Raw genomic sequence first — 24122 nt, forward strand, 5'->3', positions numbered from 1 at the left:
TACCAAGCACAGAGCAAAACTCATGACTTGACGCTGGAGCAAAACTTGAGGGGGGCTTCTAGATTTTTTGAGTCAAATTTTTCAAACCTCGGAGGTTCAAGAGATTTTTTAATTTTCGGCACGTTGCCGGTAAATGTAATACAGAGCTTAAATAGAGCTTTTTTCCATATGCAATAAGAAGCAATTAGTTATTGATAAGTTGAAGTTGGACATAAGTCCTTGTGGCTATTGACAAAAAATGAGATCAAATATATATTACGGTACAAATTGTGAAGTAATCAGTGCACAAAAATGGCACCAGTAGGACTGCACCACATGACGTGCACAATGATCATTTAGTAAGATTTTCATTTTATTTTCTATCAAAGTATAAAAATGTTAAAGCTACTTTCAAAGAAGGACAATAAAACATGCCATACTTAAATATCAAATCATGCCAACAAATAAAAAGACACGAATTAAACTCTAGAAGGCTTTAAGAGCTTGTGCCAAGCTGAGGAAATTTAATCAATGAAAGTTGTATGAATAGTCACCAAATTCTAGCAGCTTGAAACAAAAAATACAAAAATGTGATTTACTGTTATCCTTCAGCCTTTTCACAAGTTTGCAAGGTGTTTACTCAAGAATATTCTGAAAGCATTATTCTGCGCAGGCTGATAACGTTACACTTTTTGAGGAGTCCTAAAATTGGCCAATCCAACCACTTAGTTTTGTCTCTAAAATCAATTTAAAAATGTGTGTAAATTGATATGAAAGTTGAATGAGGGTACATCAATAGCACTTTTAATAGCATTAATTGTAATTTGACTTTATAGCAATTTGACAATAAATGAGAACTAAAAACCATCATGTTTGAACAACATTTATAGGCAGCATAAAACTAGACATATTTATTACCCATTTGCTGAAATACTGTCACAAAATGGAGGACAATAAAAACAAACAAATTCTGAGACTGATGCACCCATTCCAAATTCTTGTTATTTTTTCCTCCTAAAGGCATAAGTTTTAATAAAGCTGGACAAATGGAATATTAAAAATATTAAACTAAAGCACTTTTCAACAACAGAATGATGCCTAGAGCAAGTATCATGAATGCAACTTTAAGCTCAAGTCAGATGCATTAAGACCTCTCAACACTGTACTCCCATGATGCTAATGATGCTAACTATGCATGTATTCAAATTAATTCCTAAAAATATGTTAATAGAATTCCAAAGATTGTGTGACATGTGATGCTACTTTCTGCAAATAAACTTTCAGTAGATGGTAACATTAAGAGACGGAAAGGATGAGTGAGATGGATCTACAGATTAAACCAAATCAATTTACACTCTCCAATTATTATCTATGAAGTCAAATATTTTAACGCAGACAATATTAAAGGACTTACGGGATTAGCATGATGGACCCATTCAAACAGGCCCTGGTACATGAGTAGATGAACTCTAGGCCAGCCTGCCATCTCCCCCTACTAAAACAGAAGGCCTGACGCTTTTACAAAGACTGGTGAATGAAGGCAGAGCAAATTCAGGCCGGCCGACTCTGAGAGCGGAAAGCCTTTTGGGACGTCCTGCATGGCCTTTTATACCAGCTGGCTACGTACGTACGTACATACGGCAGATAGTGGAGGTGGGTGAGATGTGTACACCTGGCAGGTAACGAGCCAGGGCTCTCAGGTGAGAGAGCTGATGGGGGGTGTCCTGGGGCATCAGGTCTGCAGGATATCTGCTGCCTGTTTACCTCGAGGACGGGGGTGGGGGGGCATGTCCGCTTAGAGAAGCACACAGTACTATATGAATATGGAGGGGTAAACTCCGACGGCCACTGTATAAAGCTTAGAGATTTACGAATATGTATATGCAAAGATCTCACAACGTTCTGTACACTGAAGTGCTACCTCAGATAATAGTTTAAGCAGTGAAATAACTGAAATTGAATTAACAAAGGTACAGGGGCACCCCACCATAAATTTATTTATTTGATTGATGTTTTACACCGTACTCAAGAATACCCTAACAACAAACATGAACATGTGTCTGTGAAGACAGGGATGTAATAGTATATTATTATTAACAGATGCCTTCATGTCAGCATCAATGGAACAGAACACACATGCCAAACTATGTAAACAATACAATAAATTAACAAATTATTTATTACAAATTATTTTTCTCAATAATACTTTGTTCACATCAGGGTGGTTCAGTATAATGAGGGGAGAGAACAGGGCAGATGACAACAGTATGGCTGTTAAACTTTTGAACCAGCAAGGGTTTGAGCCCACGACACCACTGGTCAAGAGTTAATGATGTGACCTGAAGCAGTCTAGACCGCTTTGCAGCTCAAGCCTTTTGCAAACATGCTAATTATTATTTTTTTTTTACACTTTTCACTGTAACTGAGCACAGGCTGTCATTTTCGTAACACCATATTAATGAAAATAATCATGACTGTATTAAATTGCCAACGTTGCATTGAGCCACAATCATTCATTCATTCATTCATAAATGCATTCTGTTTAACAACATCACCTGCCGAATAATCACATACACATGTCAAGTAGGGATAGCCTGTTAAACAAACTCTTACAGTCATCTTTGTTCAACTGCATGTTTACCTCTTTATTCTATGAAAATTTGTCCACACTTGCAACCTTTTAAATTATTAAAACTTGAAGAGAACAATTACATGTATGAATGACCAAACTTTCACTCCGCTGTTATCATCAATTTAATGTATATATATGTGTATGTATCAAAGTCTGCATTCGTACAAACTAGCTTGAAAAAACATCAAAAAACTTACACCTGTACCTACGCATGATGTAGCCTACATGAGAGATACAGGTATACCACTTTCCCACCCTTATTCTAAGGCATCAGATTATCAGCGTTCATTTACCTTTCCAAAACTATAGTATTTCCCCAAAAACACTTCTTTACAAAATGCAGGTAATCCTGTTCTACATCAACATAATCAAGCTCAAAAAGTGCACAAAAAACGTAACCAGCACAAAATTGCAATTTAATTTTCCTAAACTCCTCTCATAAATCTCTTTGTTTTTACAGCAATCCTTATGTCACTCACCCTAAATCCTCAGCAAATCTGTGATAAGCAATTTTAAAACATACCTCTTTATGCCTTGAAGAAATGTGTTGTTCAGGTACGAGTACAAATGTATTGTTCAGGTAGGAGTACAAATGTATGGTTCAGGTAGGAGTACAAATGTATGGTTCAGGTAGGAGTACAACTGCATTGTTCAGGTAGGAGTACAAATGTATGGTTCAGGTAGGAGTACAACTGCATGGTTCAGGTAGGAGTACAAATGCATTATTCAGGTAGGAGTACAAATGTATTGTTCAGGTAGGAGTACAAATGAACTTTACAGAGATTATCAAACAGCCTGTCATATAAGGTAATATCTCACAACATGCACTATGTGTGGGGTCGAATTGTTCAGGATTTAGGGTACATAAGAACTTGATAAAAGACAGCTGATTTACCGTAAACTGCCAGTGAGGATGTAAAATAGTAGATATTGTCTGCTGAGGTACAATGTCATGAATGTAGACCAAAAGAGGAGAGTCAGGAAAGAAGAGGTTTGGGATTGGAACATTGCATATTTTTCTAGATGTGGCCCTACCCAGCACCCCCTACCATGATCTACAGACATGTGGGGGGTAGATTAGCACACGTGGTATTATAAGAATTAAAACTGTGTGTATTAGGTCTTTCAACAGAACTGTCATCATTCCTTTATTAAATACCTTATTTCATATACCTATATACAGTCTAAAATAATTATCTAAACAATTATGCTTCCAAAATAATATACATGTATGTAAGACCTTAATTTTTATTTCTTTTAATGACACTTTACTCATCATGCTGCACAAGAACAGAACTGATGACAGCTTTATATATGCACTGAACCCAAATCTGGAAACATGAAATCTTCCAGCTATTCACTTTATTACAAAATTACTAAGTTTTTTTTATATGACAGTTTTGCCGTGTACCAAACAGTTGGCCCTCTATCTGGTGCAGGGAATTGTCATTGTCCCGATAACTTTTCCAGGCTTAAAAGCCACAGCGGCTTTTCCTTAATGCTAATGTACATCCACATGTACATGACTACGGTCACAACTTCTTCAGGTTCCCACGAATAACAAGTCCGCAGAAAACCTTCCACGTCCACAACGGTTTCTTTAGTAAAACATTAGATCACTACAGGTGACTTTATAGTCAACATAGGGGGAGACTGGCCTTAGTCTTACTTTTGTACCCGTTAAGCCTTTCCCACAGGCCAGAGTCATTTCTTACCGGTGTTTTGTAATTTTCTCACAGCCTCTACCTCCTCGTGCACATTTTGTGTGCACACAACTTACATGTAACTAGCACTAAGACATTCCTTTCAACAAATCCTACTTCCAATGAACTACTAACATATCATTCAAAAGATAACTATTTTACAAGGGGCCTCCATGGCTCAGTCGGTTAGCGCGCTAGCGCAGCATAGTGACCCAGATGCCTCTCACCAATGCGGTCGCTGTGAGTTCAAGACCAGCTCATGCTGGCTTCCTCTCCAACCGTACGTGGAAAGGTCTGCCGGCTCTGCCCGGTTTCAACCCACCATAATGCTGGTCGCCGTCGTATAAGTGAAATATTCTTGAGTACGGCATAAAACACCAATCAAAAAAAAAAAATAAATAATATTTTACAAAATGTAAAACTTAACTTTCAATCTGCTTTTCTTTACCCCTGAAAATGGCAGGTTGAATATTATAGAGAAATCCTTAACTTTGTGTGAAACACTGATCTTTAACCTTGTTTTTTTTTTTGTTTTTTTTTTTTTTAGTGGCAATCTTTTAACATGAGTTCATGTGGAGGCAGACAAATTAAACTTATGACTCTATGTTACTAACCTCCAATGTTCTTTGATAGTAATCAGTACAGATTCTTAACATAAGAAATCCTTAAACTACATAATATGTGCCTGCAGACAACAAAAGGTTATTCTTGTATATCATCCATTAAAAGGAAAAGTGCTGGTGACAATCGACCCACGTGAACACAGATCTGCGGAAAAGACAGACGAGGAAGAAGAGGGGTCAAGAAACAAAAACTTCCAGATGAAAGGCTAGCTTTTTTTACAACAAAAAAGTGACTGGAGAATCAGTGTTGGATAAAGTCATTAAAGGCATTAAGACAATCGCGTGAGCAGCTAACACACACACAAAAAAGAAAAACAAGAAAAAGATGACTTTCATACAAGTAAAAAATAACTGTATTTAAGCCCATTCAGTAAAAAGAGAAATGGAAACAGACGAAAAAAATATACAAGTGAAAAAAACAACAGATTTCAGTTTAAAGACCACTACAAAAAGGAAGTTGACAAATTGGATAACATGACATGAGGTCACAAAAAGGGCTGGGTGATTTTGTCTGTCGTCTTCAACGAGGTGACTAGCACAAGAACAGAGCACCCATTCAACGTCGCGTCCCATTGAGGAAAGTCGAAAACAAATCTCCATTCAGTAATCCTGTCTCCTGACAAGCCCGTGCTTGACTTTAGCAGGTCGCCTATAGAAGGTTCAGTCACTCTCTAGCAAGGCCTAAAAATAGCTCCTGTGTAGCCAAATTTGTCTGTCACAAGTGTGTGCCTGTCAACAAAGCTAGGCCTTACCACAGTGTTTGACCTGGTTATGTAGCTAAGACAGACTCAAAAAATAAAATTAACCGCAGGTAGGGCAAAGGCAAGTTTGTCTTGTGTTTTACCAATGAGATGATCCATTCCTTCTTGTGAAAACCAATGCACTTTGCCAGGTACCAGACAAGGTCGAAACCAATGCACTTAGCCATGTATCAGACAAGACGAAAACCAATGCACTTTGTCAGGTTTCTGACAAGGGGGAAACCAATGCACTTTGTCAGGTATATGACAAGGTGGAAATCAATGTACTTTGCCAGGTACCAGACAAGATGGAAATCAATGCACTTCGCTTGGTTCTGACAAGGTGGAGACCAATGCACTCTGCCAGGTATCAGACAAGGGGGAAACCAATGCACTTTGCCAGCTTCTGACAAGGTGGAAACCAATGTACTTTGCCAGGTATATGACAAGATGGAAACCAATGCACTTTGTCAGGTTTCTGACAACGGGGGAACCAATTTTGCCAGATATCTGACAAGGTGGAAACCAATGCACTTTACCAGATATCTGACACAGTGGAAACCAATGCACTTCACTAGGTTTCTGACAAGGTGAAAACCAATGTACTTTGCCAGGTACCAGACAAGATGGAAACCAATGTACTTTGTCAGGTTTCTGAGAAGGTGGAGACCAATGCACTTTGCCAGGTTTCTGACAAGGTGGAGACCAATGCACTTTGCCAGATATCTGACAAGGTGGAAACAAATGTACTTTGCAAGGTACCAGACAGATGGAAACCAATGCACTTTGCCAGATATCTGGACAAGGTGGAAACAAATGTACTTTGCCAGGTACCAGACAAGATGGAAATCAATGCACTTCGCTAGGTTTCTGACAAGGTGGAGAAAAATGCACTCTGCCAGGTATCAGACAAGGGGGAAACCAATGCACTTTGCCAGGTATATGACAAGATGGAAACCAATGCACTTGTCAGGTTTCTGACAAGGTGGAGACCAATGCACTTTGCCAGGCATCAGACAATGGGGAAACCAATTTTGCCAGATATCTGACAAGGTGGAAACCAATGCACTATGCCAGATATTTGACAAGGTGGAAACCAATGCACTTCACTGCGTTTCTGACAAGGTGGAAACCAATGTACTTTGCCAGGTACCAGACAAGATGGAAACCAATGTACTTTGTCAGGTTCCTGAGAAGGTGGAGACCAATGCACTTTGCCAGGTTTCTGACAAGGTGGAGACCAATGCATTCTGCCAGGATATCCGACAAGGTGGAAACAAATCTACTTTGCCGGGTACCAGACAAGATGGAAATCAATGCACTTCATCAGGTTTCTGACAAGGTGGAGACCAATGCACTCTGCCAGGTATCAGACAAGGTAGAAACCAAATGCACTTTGCCAGATATCTGACAGATGGAAACCAAATCTACTTTGCCAGGTATCTGAAAAGGTGGGAAACCAATGTACTTTGCCAGGTATCAGACAAGATGGAAACCAATGCACTTTGTCAGGTTTCTGACACGGTTGAAACCAATGCACTCTGCCAGATATCTGACAAGGTGGAAACCAATGTACTTTGCCCGGTACCAGACAAGATGGAAACCAATGTACTTTGCTAGGTACCAGACAAGATGGAAACCAATGTACTTTGCTAGGTACCAGACAAGGTGGAAACCAATGCACTTCATCAGGTTTCTGACAAGGTGGAAACCAATGCACTCTGCCAGATATCTGACAAGGTGGAAACAAATGTACTTTGCCAGGTATCTGACAAGGTGAAAACCAATGTACTTTACCAGGTACCAAACAAGATGGAAATCAATGCACTTCATCACGTTTCTGACAAGGTGGAGACCAATGCACTCTGCCAAGTATCTGACAAGGTAGAAACTAATGCACTTTGCCAGGTTTCTGACAAGGGGGAAACCAATGCACTCTGCCAGGTACCAGACAAGATGAAAACCAATGTACTTTGCCACATATCTGACAAGGAGGAAACCAATGCACTCTTCCAGGTATCTAACAAGATGGAAACCAATGTTCTGTAAGACATCTCACAAGATAGAAACCACATAAGGTGAAAACAAAACATACTTCATCAGCTCACTGATGATGGATTTATTAGTTGTCTGCACCGTAGCTGTCTAAAACCTGTAAAATTATCGGCGAGTACCCTACACACCTAAAATCCATTCTCAACATGAAGTACAAAAATATTGACTGTACAACGAAAAATTAACTGTGTGCAGCCTATATGGTCAGATCTGTCTGCAGAAAGCCAGCCATGTGGTCCAGCATAGAATGAACTCTATATCAGCCCTTCTGAAAAAGTGACCGAGTTTTAGGCCCAGACAAGTGGAGAAGAGAACGAACGTACTGGTGAAAAACTGAGCACCTCTAGGTGCCTTGCAAATGAAGACACCTGCGTCATTCACTGATTGGCTGAGGGGTATGTGTATCAGTCCCAACCTCCCCACACTGGCATGATGGGGGCAATAAAGATAGCCAGGTAACTGTCCACCTGTCGAGGTGAACATGTGAAACAGAAAATTTGCCCTATTTGAACTCCCTGTTTTGAGCATTTTTTACACTAGAGAGATAGGAAAGTATAAAATTTGGACATCTTACTAAAAGAAATGGCCTCAAAACAAACATCTTCTTCACATTTCTGGTTGGTACCCCTTGCCTCCCTAACATCAAAAACTTTCATCACAGAACAGGCAAAGCCTTTTTAAAATAAACCTGAAATATTTACATACGCAACAGAAGCTGTCTCCATTTATTAGGTTAAGTAAACTTTAGCAAAGGGCTGTCATCTGATGAAAGTTTGAAAATTTGATATACACTTATGTGGAGTGAACGTACTAAAATCAAACAAATGAAGAATTTGGGAATTTCTTACAATCATGCTTTAAGTCAAAACTGGAACTGTGAGAAAAGCAGGGCCTTGATGTATCCCTATACTGTAATACACTGCTACAAAGGCCATGGGCTAGGCTTAAACTTTATAGTATGGGTGGTGGCCACATTTCTAAGCTAGATTGTCGCACGAAAACCTACATGTATGAATGAAACTGCATACTACTGTAGTTTGAGCTAACACGCTCCTGTCTATAGGCAGCTCTGTCGAATTCTGCTCGGGTGGATCAAAGAAGAAGTTTCAATCATCCCTCTATTATATGCGACGAGTCAGACGTCACGACAAGCCATTACGTCAGGCGACAATGTGGGTCAATCATGAGGAGAAACCACAACAACGAGGCAGACAATAGCCGACCGCAACTCCAGGTCGTGTGTGTCTCTGGCTGTCAATAGAGTTGTGGGGAAGACCATTGTTATTAAATGAGGTGTTAGTACCTGAAGAGCTGTGGTACATAAGGCACCAGGATGAACTCTCCACTTCATAAAGGTGAAATAATTATACATTCACAGCTGTGTAGAATGGTATGCATGCACTTGTATTCAGTAGACTGTACAAGGTTCAAATCATACAAAAGATGATTCAACAGTGGGTATGAGTTTTTTTTCTCAGCCGAAAGCAAGAAAGCAAGAGGCTGAGCTACATGTAGATGTTTACAAAACAAATACATGTACATGCATGTCTTAACCCCGATACATGTCCTTGCCCAACCCCTACCCCCTTCCCCCTACCCCCCACACACATGGGCAAATTTTTCTTAGTTATTAGGAATATGCAGAAACACTCAAACCCAGGGAAAATTGCAAAAAGGAAAAAATCTGTAAAATCTGATAAATATGCTGGAAAACAATTGTGCAATGTTTTTAAAAACAGCTGATCATTAATCAAGACAGCTGTGTTAAGAGAGAGTAGACCAAACTTGAGTAGTTGCACTAATTAGATTTCGAGGCATCTCACTTACCAGATTATGGCACACATACACAAGCTGACACAACCACATAACAGACAGATGTAAAATAAACAAAACATAAAAAAAAACCCACCCAAAATTGACACAATTTCTGCACACCTTTACACCAATAGAGCTATCTCCAAGAGCATACGATACTGGTGGAAGGTCTCCACAAAGCGTCGTGTTTTAAATTTATTTATCTATTTGATTGGTGTTTTATGCTGTACTCAAGAATATTTAGTTATACGACAGCAACCAGCATTATGGTGGGAGGAAACCAGGGGAAACCTACAACCATCCGCAGGTTGCTGGCAGAACTTCCCACATACTACATAAACGGTTATCAAGTACTTAATGCTAACACAGCCCTCAGAAGACACAGAATATCAAGGATTCCCTGCTCAATACACCACTGAGTAAGCCCATTTGATACCTGCAGACCTGAAGTGAAATATTCTTCCGTTCAGTGTAAAACCGAACAAAATAAAGAAATAAATCTGTAGGGTCAGCACTTTGAAAATTGGCTACAAGAGGATGGGGATCATGACTCGCAGCTGTGGCCAGCATACCAGTGGCAGGTTGAAAATCACACAGACTAGAATATCCATTGTTTTACTGGACTTTACACTGCATTATGTTGAGTTTCTCAGAATGTTTACACAGGCTTCAGCTTTTCTACTTAGGCCAAGTACCTAAATCTGAACACTAATCGGTTTTCTTCCGTGACACTACAGAGAGAGTGTACTTCATACATGTATATGAACAAAGGAGTTCACAGCTTTGGACCATCTGGATACAGGCGGGATGAAGAAAAAACTTCCACCTGTATTTAAGCTTTCTATCTCCTTTTTGATGGTGTTTCTAATGATGGTTGATTCCGTGATTCCGAATGATTTTTACCTTTATTAGTGTCACTGTACCTGCAGTTCAGTCCAGTCTCTATCCAGGCTTCACAATCCTCTTTGTCTCTGAATAAACAAAACTGAAAAGTTCAAACTGTCTTACCTTTTTCTGATACCATGCGACTGCATCATGGAGTCTGTCCATTCCACGAGCACCATCAATTTGATTGGTCAGCTCAGACCTCTCTCCTCACAAGTACCGACACGATTGGTCAGGGCCTGGTAGGTGCCGTCTGCCTCGCGTCAAAACTCTGACGCGGCCACCTCGGACACATGGACACCATTTCTGATGGACAGAAATACAAAAGGTCCATCATTGAAAGAAGTTTATTTATTTACTTATGTGATTTGTGCTTTACACCATACTCAAAAATATTTCACTTATACGACAGCGGCCAGCATTATGTTGAGAAGAAACCGGGTAAAACCAGGGGAAACCTAAATGTACAACCATCTGCAGGCTGCTGGCAGACCTACCCAGACATGGCATAGATGACAACAGTCAAGACACTGATGAAACCACACATTTTGGTGAAGACACCGGATATAACACCACAACGAGATGAAAACACCAGCCATGACACCATAATGTGACAAAGACACCTGTCATGACACCAGAATGTGACAAAGACAACATACAGTACACCTGATGTAGAGAGTTGAAAAGCATAGTGTTAATTTTGAGTAAAACTGCATGAGTATTAAAAGAAAATGATTGAAACCAGTCTCATGGCAAAATGTAACAACTGCGTGTACATGTAGATTGTAGACTGTAACAGATCATGAAGTGGACTCAGATCTTTTCACTTTTTATGCTGAAACAAATATTGTAGACAGAACAAATCTAGACTCAAACAAATATCAGGCTAAAAAAAATCTATCAGCTGAAACAGACGACTGAAACATCATGTGTTACCCACGTATCCAGGTACATATTAATAAATTATCCACATATTCTTAAGCATACATGGGTGTGTGCAGACAAACTATGCAGACACACATTTGTATAGTGCACATGTAAGTATGGCTTTACATTAGTACACAGGCCTCCAAGATGTCTGCAACCTGTGAACTATATGTACAAACCCAAAATACAGCAGAACAGACTACACACCTACAACACAGCAGAACAGACTTCACACCTATAACACAGCAGAACAGACTACACACCTATAATACAGCTGAACAGACTACACACCTATAACACAGCAGAACAGACTACACACCTATAATACAGCTGAACAGACTACACACCTATAGCACAGCAGAACAAACTACACACCTATAACACAACTGAACAGACTACACACCTATAACACAGCAGAACAGACTACACACCTATAACACAGCAGAACAGACTACACACCTGTAATACAGCTGAACAGACTACACACATATAACACAGCAGAACAGACTACACACCTATAACACACCTGAACAGACTACACACCTATAACACAGCAGAACAGACTACACACCTATAACACAGCAGAACAGACTACACACCTATAACACACCTGAACAGACTACACACCTATAACACAGCTGAACAGACTACAAATGCACATGTATTACTCAGCAGAACAGACTACAATCCCAAAACACAGCACTGCAGACTGCAAGCCTATAACACAGTAGAACACTACAAACCTGTAACACAGCAGATCAGACTACAAACGCACATATTACACAGTAGAACAGACTACAAACATACAATACAGCAAAAGAGACTACAAACGTCTTACAAAGCAGAACAGACAACAAACATATAATACAGCAAAGACTACAAACTCTGCAGCACTGATTACAAATGTATAACACAGACAGACGGACTACAAACATATGCCACAGATAAACAGACTACAAAACCATAACACAGCAGAAGAGACCACAAATGTATTACACAAAGACTACAAACCCATAACACAGCAGAACAGACCACAAATGTATTACACAAACAGGCTACAAACCAATAACACAGCAGAAGATACTACAAACCAATAACACAGCAGAAGAGACTACAAACGTATAGCACAGCAAAGACTACAAACACTGTAGCACTGACTACAAATGTATAACACAGACAGACAGACTACAAACATATGCCACAGATAAACAGACTACAAACCAATAACACAGCAGAAGAGACTACAAACACATGTCACAGATAAACAGACTACAAACCTATAACACAGCAGAAGAGACTAGAAACGCATGACACAGCAGAAGAGACTATAAACTTACGACACAGCCGAACGGACTACAAACGTATGACACAGCAGAACAGACTACAAACGTATGACACAGCAGAAGAGACAACAAACCTATAAAACAGCAGAACAGACTACAAACCTATAAAACAGCAGAACAGACTACAAACGCACATGTATTACACAGCAGAACAGACTACAAATGTATAACACAGCAGAACAGACTACCAACCTATAACACAGCAGCACTGAATACAGGCAACAGCTGCTACATGTACAAGTACTTCATACAGGTGTACTGTGGTTGCCTGCTCCAAGACAAATGACCACAGCACCAGTTTAATCCCCCACACCCCCAGGGCAGTTTACCCAGGCCTCAATTCCTGTGATCCCAGATCAGATAACCTATACCATATAAAACCATAAACCATATCAGTCGTCAGTGAAGATCCAGTGATCATTGCACCGCCATATCTTATTCCTTGTTTTTTTCTGTCTCTTTTTATTTCTTTACCCCTTGACACTAAAATGGGTTATGCATCTAAACATAGGTGTGGAGGTCATTCTACAGACATGCAGGGAGCACAGGGTGCTCCTGTCTTCTGGTAGCTATCAGTCTGTTCAGAAACTGGGTGACACACATCAGATTCTCAGAGTCACAGTTGTATATGTGTTCATTTCACATTATCTATAAATACATATCACATCATGCTCTCTACATTTTATGACATCTTTTAATACCCAGCTTTCCTCTCTGGCCATAAGGTGAGAAGGTCTGGCAGCAACCTGCGGATGGCAGTGGGTTTCCCTGGGCTCTGCCCGGTTTCCTCCCACCTTCATGCTGTTTGCTGTCGTATAAGTAAAATATTCTTGAGTACGATGTAAAACACCAAGCAAATAAATAAATAAATAACCAGCATCACAGCATAGAATCTGAGTTTGTCACATTTTGTAACACGAAAGACTTTGTAAAATTTGAAACATGTCATCATGCCATGCACGAAAAAAATCACAATTAAATGAAGAACTATTATTTCATTATTGATATGGTAAAGGATCTAAAATTTCGTTCCGAAAAGAGCATTTTTGGAGAAAATAAATTTGGAGACAAATCACATGCTGAAACTTTTTTCCACTAAGATATCATCATACCATCCAGGCAAACTTCACAAGTCCCTTCCAAGACCACCAGAACTCTTAGAATCAGGTAAAATAAGCAACAAATTTTAGATCATTTACCATATGTAGTAGCAATACAGGTACCTATAGCACATGTGCTCTATCTCCTATTTATCTACTTAGACTTATAACGCCTTTCTCTAACCCCATTTTTCATTGATAAAGCATTTTGGTTTTGTTTATATCACATATCTGTCCCTTCCTTCAGACACGCTTAATTTTGATTACTGTGATTCTTCAACCTTTCTGCTTGTTTGCATGGTGTTTATCCAGACATATTCTGAAAGCATTATTCTGTGAGCACTGATAAAATTGCACTTTTTGTGAAGCCCTGAAATTGGCCAATGTACTTTTGTCTTCAAAATCAAATAATAACTGTGCATAAATTGCACTGAAAGTTGCTCTTTCATAAGCGAAAAGGAAGAGGAATTAGAGAACTGTTCCTTTTTTGTAATGTCACAAGGCAGATTATGTTGTACGGAGAAGACAAACTTATTTCTTGAGGCCTAAATCAACACTTTCACTCAGGTTTTAATCAGCCCTCGACCTGAACACTAGGGAATAAATCACTTAGATGTGTATGAGCGAAACTTTTTTTCTTGCCATAAAATTGTGTCAAGACATGCCATATTTATTGCAATAATACACATGCATGTGTAAATCTAATTTTCGACTGAGAAACTCTACTTTCAATTCACTGAACATACTGAACACAGACAGCCTCAATGTCTCAAGGAGAACTGGGTTGTTCAGAATTGTTTTACCAGTTAAGCCAAGTGTTAACTTAAGTCTGGATTAAAGACCTCAGATTAGTTTTGTATTAGGTCAAGACTGATGTTATTTATTTATTTATTTGACTGATGTTTTATGCCATATTAAAGAGTATTTCACTTATGGGAACGAGGGCCAGCGTTATGGTGGTAGGGAACCGGGCAGAGTCCAGGGGTAACCCACGACCATCCCTACATTGTTGGCAGACCTTCCCACATACGGTCAGAGAGGAAGCCAACATGAGCAAGACTGGTATTAAGATTTAATCTTGGCTAAACCTTTAAAACACTTTCGAGCGACCGGCCCCTGGGACCAAACCCGTGTCAGTCACACCACAGGTTTTATTAAAAAGTGGTAGGCCTACTTGTTACTGCCTCACTTGGCATTTAGCACTCAGAGATCAGAGCAAAGGAAACCGGACAAGTTCGCCTGGTGTCACTATGTGACTGGGTGGGGTGTCATGTCCAGTGTCTGCAGTATGATACCAGTAGTTATCTGGTCCTAGCACTTTGGCGGCATGAACACGCCCTGCCACAAGAAGTTATAGTATACACGTGTATAAATATAGAATCACATACCAAATGTAACTCTATATGACTAAAGACTGTTAAGAAAGACCCAAGCAAAACCCAAGCAAACATGTACATTTATAGAGGCCAACATTTATGAATTTAGAGTTATCATGCACATCGGACCAAAATGGCCGTTTCCATCCTTCATCCAAAGTATGTAAGGTGATATTATTAGTTGTTTTTTCCTTACACTAAATATGTTCGAAGTACTCCAATCTTACGCACCTCAATTTACTGATAATAGCGTATCATGTAGATAGTAAGTTATCCATTAACTGTCATGATGGAGAAGTTTGAATGGAAATTTGAGTCTGTTTTATAAGAGAAATACAAGGGAAGTATTGTATATTCTGACAGATAACCAAACTGAGGATTATAGCGAAAACTTTACAGTACAGTAAGAATTTCCCTGAAAACGGTCATCATTTTAAAATTCAACATCAAACACTTCAAATGTCAAACAGTCTTTTGATCATGTTCTTCTGGCTTTAATCATGTACAAAGTAACATTACACTAATGCTGGAACCCTCTGCTCGAAAGCATGGGCAATATATCAAACCCAACAAACACAAAGGGATAAACTTACAACACTGCCCCAGTTCCTTCTAACCGAGTTTTTTTACTTTTTTTTTCTTTATTTCAAGTGACAGTGCCACCTGAGGTTCACTAAAATTAAACGCAGCAGGTCTAAAATTAGCAACAAAAATGCCCAATACTTTGCCCCGGAAAACCGCAAACTTTCGGTCAATTAGCCCCGGCTAGCTTGACCCACCCTTTAGCGCTGTTGACCTTTTCTCAACACTTTGATATTCAACATGCTAATTCCCAGCATCCTTACTCTTCTACTATTTCCTGTCCGACAACAGACACTCGAGGAATAGTAGGAGCTGTCTTCCACATTTGCGCGGATAAAGTCGACATTTTTCTGAGAGCGAACTGTGTGGTAAGCCACATTCCTTACCAAACTTTTCTACAGTTTTGTTTAATTTTTGGCTTCTTCCATTTTTTTTTCCACGTTCCTTTCTAATCATGCCAAGTCAACCTCACCTCCCTGCCCTGTTTTATTTTTAAACCATACTCGCTCTGCAATATGTAAATTATTTCTCACAGCAATGCATTCTCGACGACCTTCAGCTTGTAGCTCAAAACCCTCTGAAAAACTGGCATTACACTGCTAATTATGTCTGTGTGTCAACTGTCAACAAATCTGTTGCATTTGCGGGTTTCCCACGAGTCCAGGCCAGCAGGATCTAGTCTTGTGTATGAGCGCTAAATCCTGTCTCCACAAAACATCTGTGACAAGAAGGATAATTTAGAAAGCTAAGACACACGCTGAAAGTAACACGCTCAATTTAAATCTCCAATGAAAACAGCTGTACATGTACAAAGTTAAATACTTTCTTACAAGGAAGAAAAAAAATATATATGTATTCAGACTTTCCAAATTCCACTGGCTTGTCAGGACTGAAAATTTCCTAGTATGGAAAGGTCTGAATTTCAACACCAAAAAGAGTCTGAAAAAACATCCCTGATTTTACATCCATTGATAATGTACATTTGTGTTTCAAACAAAACTATAGGAATATCAATTTTGTAAATGATCCAGTGACAAAACATCTGAAATCAGGATTACAAGCTCAAAATTTGAATCTGACCACTCCCCATGGACAATGCGATTCCACATTCGCACATAAATGATCCTAATGACCTTCAAAGGATAGGTCATTAATTGGAAATGAATATACAGCTTCTTCCAAATGCCAAAGTGTACATGAGGTATGCAGTAAATTTTCTAAACCTCACCAAAAGTCTTCCAGAGACAGTGTTTATAGATAAATGGTGCCAATTTCATAAACCTGGTTACAATTTATTTATTTATTTGATTGGTATTTTATGCTATATTCAACAATTTTTCACTTATACAATGACAGCCAGCATTATGATGGGAAAACAGAGGACAGAGCACAAAGGAAACCAAGACAATCCACAGGTTGTACAAGGTCTGGCTACAAGCATTCAAAAGACAAAGTGTTCAACCCAAAAAATGGAGAGATGGGTGGACTGTGGCCAACCACTACAACCAAAAAAATGGAGGGATGGATGGTCTGTGGCCAACCACTACAACCAAAAACATTGAGGGATGGACAGACTGTGGCGAACCACTACAACCAAACAAATGGAGGGATGGATGGAGTGTGGCCAACCACTACAACCAAAAAAATGGAGGGGAGGGATGGATTGTGGCCAACCACTACAACCAAAAACATGGAGGGATGGACAGACTGTGGCGAACCACTACAACCAAACAAATGGAGGGATGGATGGAGTGTGGCCAACCACTACAACCAAAAAAATGGAGGGAGGGATGGATTGTGGCCAACCACTACAACCAAACAAATGGAAGGATGGATGGACAGTGGCCAACCACTACAACCAAACAAATGGAAGGATGGATGGACAGTGGCCAACCACTACAACCAATAAAGTGGACGGATGGATGGACGGTGGCCAACCACTACAACCAATAAAGTGGACGGATGGATGGAGTGAGGCCAACCACTACAACCAAACAAATTGAGGGATGGATGGACTGTGGCCAACCACTACAATCAAACAAATGGAGGGGTGGATGGACAGTGGCCAAACAGTACAACTGAACAAATGGAGGGACGGATGGACTGTGGCCAACCACTACAACCAAAAAAATGGACAGATGGATGGACTGTGGCCAACCACTACAACCAAAAAAATGGACGGGTGGATGGACTGTGGCCAACCACTACAACCAAAAAAATTGAGGGATGGATGGACTGTCACAGCCATTTATAACATATAGGCATGTTTTACCTGTGCCTTGTTTGTTAGTCAGTAGATTATCTAACCTATGTTTTATGATTAGCTCATTCTCTGTAATTTCTATCCGCAAGTCCCTAAAATCACTGGTTATGAGTCTTGTTTGTTTAATTACTATAACAACCCATATCACTGCACAATGTATACATGTATATGTCATTGCCTGTTCCATTTTGAACACTCTCTTGATTATGGCTAAACAGAATGCCGAAATATTGAGTCACAATGAAGTCTTTTTTCGGAGTTACACTACATGTGTATAATTGTTTGGGAGTAAGCATTATTTTAATATGATTTTGGTCATGTTATCACAGTTTTCTTTGAGGCATCCCACTGAAACTCTCATCTAAAATAGATGTACTTTTAATAAATTTAGTAGCCGTGAATACCGCATTATTAACTTTTTGCCCGAAAATTCTGACGCTTTTATTTAAAAATTAAAAACAGATGTCAGGCTTCAGTCTTCAAAGTTACTGAAGCATCAAACTTGAAAACGTTCCGTCTTTGAAATGTTCTGGTTCTTAAATGTAAAAGTCCCATTCATCTCTGAGCAGCATTAGCTATTTAAATTAACACTTTGACACTGACGTATGTACATCCTTTCAACATCAAAGCCCTAACAACATGAAGTCTGACAGGTATGGCGTAAAAACTGGCTCACAATGTCTCACCTGTAGACAACGCAACCAGCCCTAACGAATGACCTCTGATAATTTATTTGTCTACATTTCTCTTGGAAGTGCGATATTTCACGAATTCACACGTAAAACTGACAAAGGCATATACATTTTTGGATCTTGGCACTTAACCGGGGCACGGTTACTGCAGATCATCATCATTTTTTGGGTCACGCAATAAATTTGCTTCAGATTTGGATGATGATAATACCGCCAAACTTGTCTCATCAATTTATAACTTACAACTTGAGAAATAACGCACAAAAATTCAGATTCATCAAGGCTCTAATACCTGAAACCGGCAAGAAAAAGATGATAAGATGAAGGAGGAAAAAGAGAATTACGAAATCAGATATAAAACTTTCTTTTAGTGACCAGACAACAATACCGCAAATTTTCTGCAAATAGGCAGACGGGTTTGGTCAATTCTAGAACAAAAATAGTTCAGTTCAGTGTATATGTAACATACTACATTCCTTCATAATACATTAATGTCACAATGACATGTGCGAGACACTTCTCACTTTTCTTGCAGATGCATACAACAAGTACACTTTACACAAGGGAGGGGATATCTAAACGCACTTTCCAAGCTCCAAAATAATGTCAATATGACTTAAAGACTTAATCCGATCACATAAGTACAGGGACTCTGTGCCCAAAAAGTTTACATGTACCTTTAGTTGGGATTAATTTCTAAAAGTTACAAGTATGCTACTGTCTACACAGCCTATAAAATTTACTGGCACTCAAAATACTGAACAGCACGTGCATGCGTAATGTCACAACAAAGACATCCTATACCAATCCTTCGTTGAGATAATATTAGTATCATCCAGTACACGAACTTTTCCACAACCTATAATCATATAATACGCTATACAGCACTGTGACCTGTACTTGAAGCAACTGTGGTATTTGTTTAGTCGATCTGATAGCTGCCTAACACGGCACTCGAGCGTGTGTCACTTATCAGTAACAGTAGCGGCTTGGTCTATGAGTGGAGGAAACCACACACGCCATAATAAACCATCCTCCTTTGGCAAGTAGCTGACAAACTTCTTGACTTACATGTAGAACCACAGCCTTTACAAATAATCCACTTAACCCCTTCTATAGCCAATACACTGAAACTTTCTGAGATAACTATGGGATGAAGAGAAATAATTTGCAGTTTTAGGAAACTTATATCTTGTAGTGACATAAAAATATCATTTACTGTCATTTTCATAGTTTGCAGCTGTCTGCATAGATCCCACTGACAAAAACTGCTTTAAAGATTAAAAATGCTGGATTTACAACACATGTACATGCATCCTCTTGTCCAGCAGGGCAAAGTGAATGAATGAATGAATGATTATGGCTTTACGCCACATCGGCAATATTTCAGCCATATCGTGGCGAGAACATGTTTAAAACCAGGAATCAGTATATGGTTTTCAAGACTGAAGTATGAACATACAAAACAAATGAAAAATGACAGACATGTTTAAAACTAGGTAAAACAATCAAAGCTCTTTAAAAACTTGAAAACCACAAAGCTTTTGAAATTTTAATATGTATATATGAACTAGAAATATCTATGTGAAATAAAATGAAATTATATCTTATTATATAATCCAATATGTTTTAAGTAATTAATGACAGTATCGCCAGCGACACTGTCAAATAAATCAAATATAGAGCTGACTGTGTAGAATCTTTGCCTAATATGAGCAAAGTCCACACAGTCAACGAGAATATGTTTCATGCCGTACTGGGCATTACAACCAACACACTCAGGAGCACTGCTCCCATCTAGGATAAAATTGTGTGTTAGACGAGAATGCCCAATACGGCACCTTGTTAGAACTACTTGGTCCCTACGAGACCTATTAAGAGTATAAGAATTATTGCCAATGACAGGATGAATAGCATGCAGTTTGTTGTGGATCTGCAAATCCCATTCATCCTGCCAAAGGCGACGAATATATTTAAGAATATGATATCTAAAATCACTGTAGCAAATTTTCATCTTCAATATGGGTTTATTAAGGGCAGCTTTCGCCTCCCTGTCCACGACTGTGTTTCCATGGATACCAATGTGACTTGGTATCCAACAGAATACAATATTTTTACCTCTTTTAATTAGATTTTTATGTACGGCTAATATCTCAAGGATGGAAGGATTTTTAAATTTATTATTCTGAATTGCCAAAAGGCAAGAGAGCGAGTCCGTGCAGATCACAGCCCTCTGGGCATGCCCAGCAGAAACATGCAGGGCAAAGTGAAACTCCTACACAACTGTCATGCAGTATGAATGTGTTGTATGTATGTATGCTTAGGGTTTTATGTCAAACTGAATATGCTGAGATTTTTACAGCTTATTTGGAGCACTTCCTTGTAGCAATTTTGCTCTTCCCAGCACGGAATTCTTGTACATAGAAAGTGCATGTATATATATATGTGCTGACTGAAGAGGCAAAAACATTAAATATTTCCGTGCTGTTTGTCAGAATGCAAGCACTGACGACAAGCCACATGTTCACATACAATTTAATGATCTGGCCTTCGAATTTAAGGTGTGCTATTACACACCCACATCTTCGAAAGCTGGAAACAAAATGCAGGTGCAGGTGGTGTTATAATCAGGCACTGCTCAAAATCAAAAATGAAACCCTAAATGATACCCCTGCCTTACACTAGAGGTGCACTGCTGGATCACAGCTGAGGCAAGACCCAACATTTTTAATACACTAGTGTACACAAATGTTCCTTTTGTATTCATAAAAAGTATATTAAACGTGTGTCAGCCTGGGTCAAAATGTTCCGTCCTGAGGGATGATCTGGACAAAAACTGAAGGGATGATTATGGCTCAACTCCACCTCGGCAGACAAAGTCATCCAACATCCTTTAAAGGTGTGAATAGTACTAGATTCATTCCATCTATATTAGCACGAATATTTGCATAATATGAATATATATAGTCATCTTTGTGATGACAAGACACCTTAGCTCAATCTGTGATCATAGTTTCTATTTTGAGCTCTTAAAAACAGGTGAAATACCAACCATTCTGCCGTGTAGCCTGGACATGTTTTAAACCGTGTTCAGATGTTAGTATATGTTTTGGGTTTTTTTTTCTGTGATTAAATGAATAATTCATTTGCCTACAAACAAACTAATATATTTTGCTTTAATAACCAGGTGAAAAAAGCACATGATCACAAAAGGCAGTCACATAAACAGGTAGTAGTTTTGCTCAATTATGTTCAACTTTTGTAGTGTTTGAACTTCCAACAACCCTCCTGCTGCAATGAATCTCTGAACAAAAGAACACATGCACTGAGGTCTTATTTTCAGAAGTCATCTTCAGGTAAAAAGAAAGCAAATGTCAAGGTTCAAAAGTACAGAAAAAGAGTCACTTAAGTATGTCAATATTTTAATGCCTCATTGACAATGTCCAGCAGCCCAAATCCTGGAATTCTGGGGGGGCTGATTGGGCGGTCACTCAGCCAATCAGACATGCCCTTAGTGTTTCAAGGCCATGCTTTCGTGTAGTGACAGATGTTGACATACCCTAATTAAAACAGTAGTATTTTGCTAAGTGCTCTAGTGAGGCGTCAAACTAGGGAAGCTGTAGTCACGTGTTCTAAGCTCATGACAGTTTGCCAGCCTCCCCGTGGCTGTGGTTGACGGGCGTGTTACAATTTGACGTAGAGTGTAAAGATCACTGTTGGGACTCTGCCTCAACCCACACTTGACAACCCCACCATGCATGCAGTCAGCGACGTCAGAAAGGATGCACGATTTTACACTTTATGCAAATTTTGGCATGATACCTACAGCATGCACGTAATGAGCAACTTAAAAAGAGGAGACCAATGCACCAGCATGGACACGTACCATAGACAGTCAGAGAAATACCATGACCTGTGTGCAAATTCTGAACACACCAACATCGTGAGCTCACAATCAAAACTTGAAGCCCGACTAAGTACCTTATTAGACCAGTAATTTGACAGAAATATGTTTAATCCAATGTTTGGACAACACCCCTCAGAGGAGAAATAATTTCAATACCTAGTTCTGACTACTGATGGGACACTATCAATTATTATTGAGGGCTACAGAAAGTACACCTGAAACTGGGGAAACAAAATCCCACATGTAGATAGTGCAGATTAGGGTATGAAAGTAAAAGATTGAAAAGTAGGAAGCAAATTCGGTGGCAGAAAGGAATATTAAATCATAAATAAATCCACAGCAAAAAAAAAAACACTATAGCCAAAAAACACTGGTGGAGAATGTATGAACACCTGTACAATAGGCTTTATCTCAATCTAACACATCACACCAAAGCAATCTCTTCAATATAACCTTCATCTCACATTATCTGCTTATTTATCTTTCACCTGATGACTTTAGTGCAGTGTGGCAATCGTATTCAAATTAATTCCGATTAAGAAATATGAAACGCTAGAACTGCTGCTACATAATCGGAAAACATTTGCCTGACCGAGAAAAAACAAGACAATGGCACTGCTGCGCTGACAGGGTTTCCCTTGTTTTACGATCAAACACTTTTTCCGTCTCTTATTGCGTTAAAATAAGAAGGTGCGGCCAGCTATCCTCGCAATTCGCTCAAAACAAGGACGAGGGTAAAGTGACATTTGATGGTGAAAATCTACTGTTTTGATGTTCAATTGAATGAAAAGTGAAAGACGCAAAGAAAACGTGTCAGTACTGTCACAAGAAATCAGCGCACAATAGTAGACTGAAACTCCCAATTCGTTCCGTATTTTCGGTACTGGGTAAAATTAACGTGGTTCTTCGATTGCAACCAATAATTTTCTGTACTTACATTGCACGGCTACATAATTCTTTAAACTCAACAGCTTGTGATGTAACCGAGTCACCATTTGACAGTACTGTATTCTGCCATTTTGGTTTGTTTGAAATTGACGTCACACCCATCTATTTTTACCTCAGAACGCCAAAGAATGGCGCACTTTGGCAGGCTGACAGCTTGGTGCGAAATACCCAGTCTACACCCCGTGTATCCCAATCGTACATTACTTGTATTATTAGAGGCAGACTGATTTTATCATTCATGCAGTAAGCTACAATAGGCGAAAGGGTAAAATGAGTAGAAAGGCATAGCTATAACCTAATGCAACGCGCGGCCAATAGCCCACATGTTGGCTGTCCGGACCAGAACGTTTGAACTAGGCCTGTAGCGTTTTAATTTTATAGGCCCACCTGGCCTACCGGTATGTCGTCGTGTAAAGCAAAACACACACAAAAAAACAGCTTAATTTATTCCATTTACAAATGATGATCTACTCACATGCATCGAAACGTGCTATGTTAACTATAACAACAGCCCTGTCCGACTGGGCTGCTGGTCTCCAATCACGTTGACCA

At 39.3% G+C, this 24122-nt stretch overlaps 1 protein-coding gene across 1 annotated transcript in view; it reads right to left on the reverse strand.

Annotated features, from left to right (window-relative positions):
* The window catches only part of LOC135463958 (protein PHTF2-like), a 56275-nt gene extending 32644 nt beyond the window's left edge, over window positions 1-23631 (reverse strand). The window contains 2 exon segments of the mRNA XM_064741429.1: window positions 10556-10738; window positions 23560-23631. Of these exon segments, the coding sequence (XP_064597499.1) occupies window positions 10556-10597 (42 nt within the window). The 5' untranslated portion in view covers window positions 10598-10738; window positions 23560-23631.
* Window positions 23632-24122: the final 491 nt, after the last annotated feature.

This window comes from Liolophura sinensis, chromosome 3, assembly GCF_032854445.1.
Source record: "Liolophura sinensis isolate JHLJ2023 chromosome 3, CUHK_Ljap_v2, whole genome shotgun sequence".
Classification (NCBI taxonomy): domain Eukaryota; kingdom Metazoa; phylum Mollusca; class Polyplacophora; order Chitonida; family Chitonidae; genus Liolophura; species Liolophura sinensis.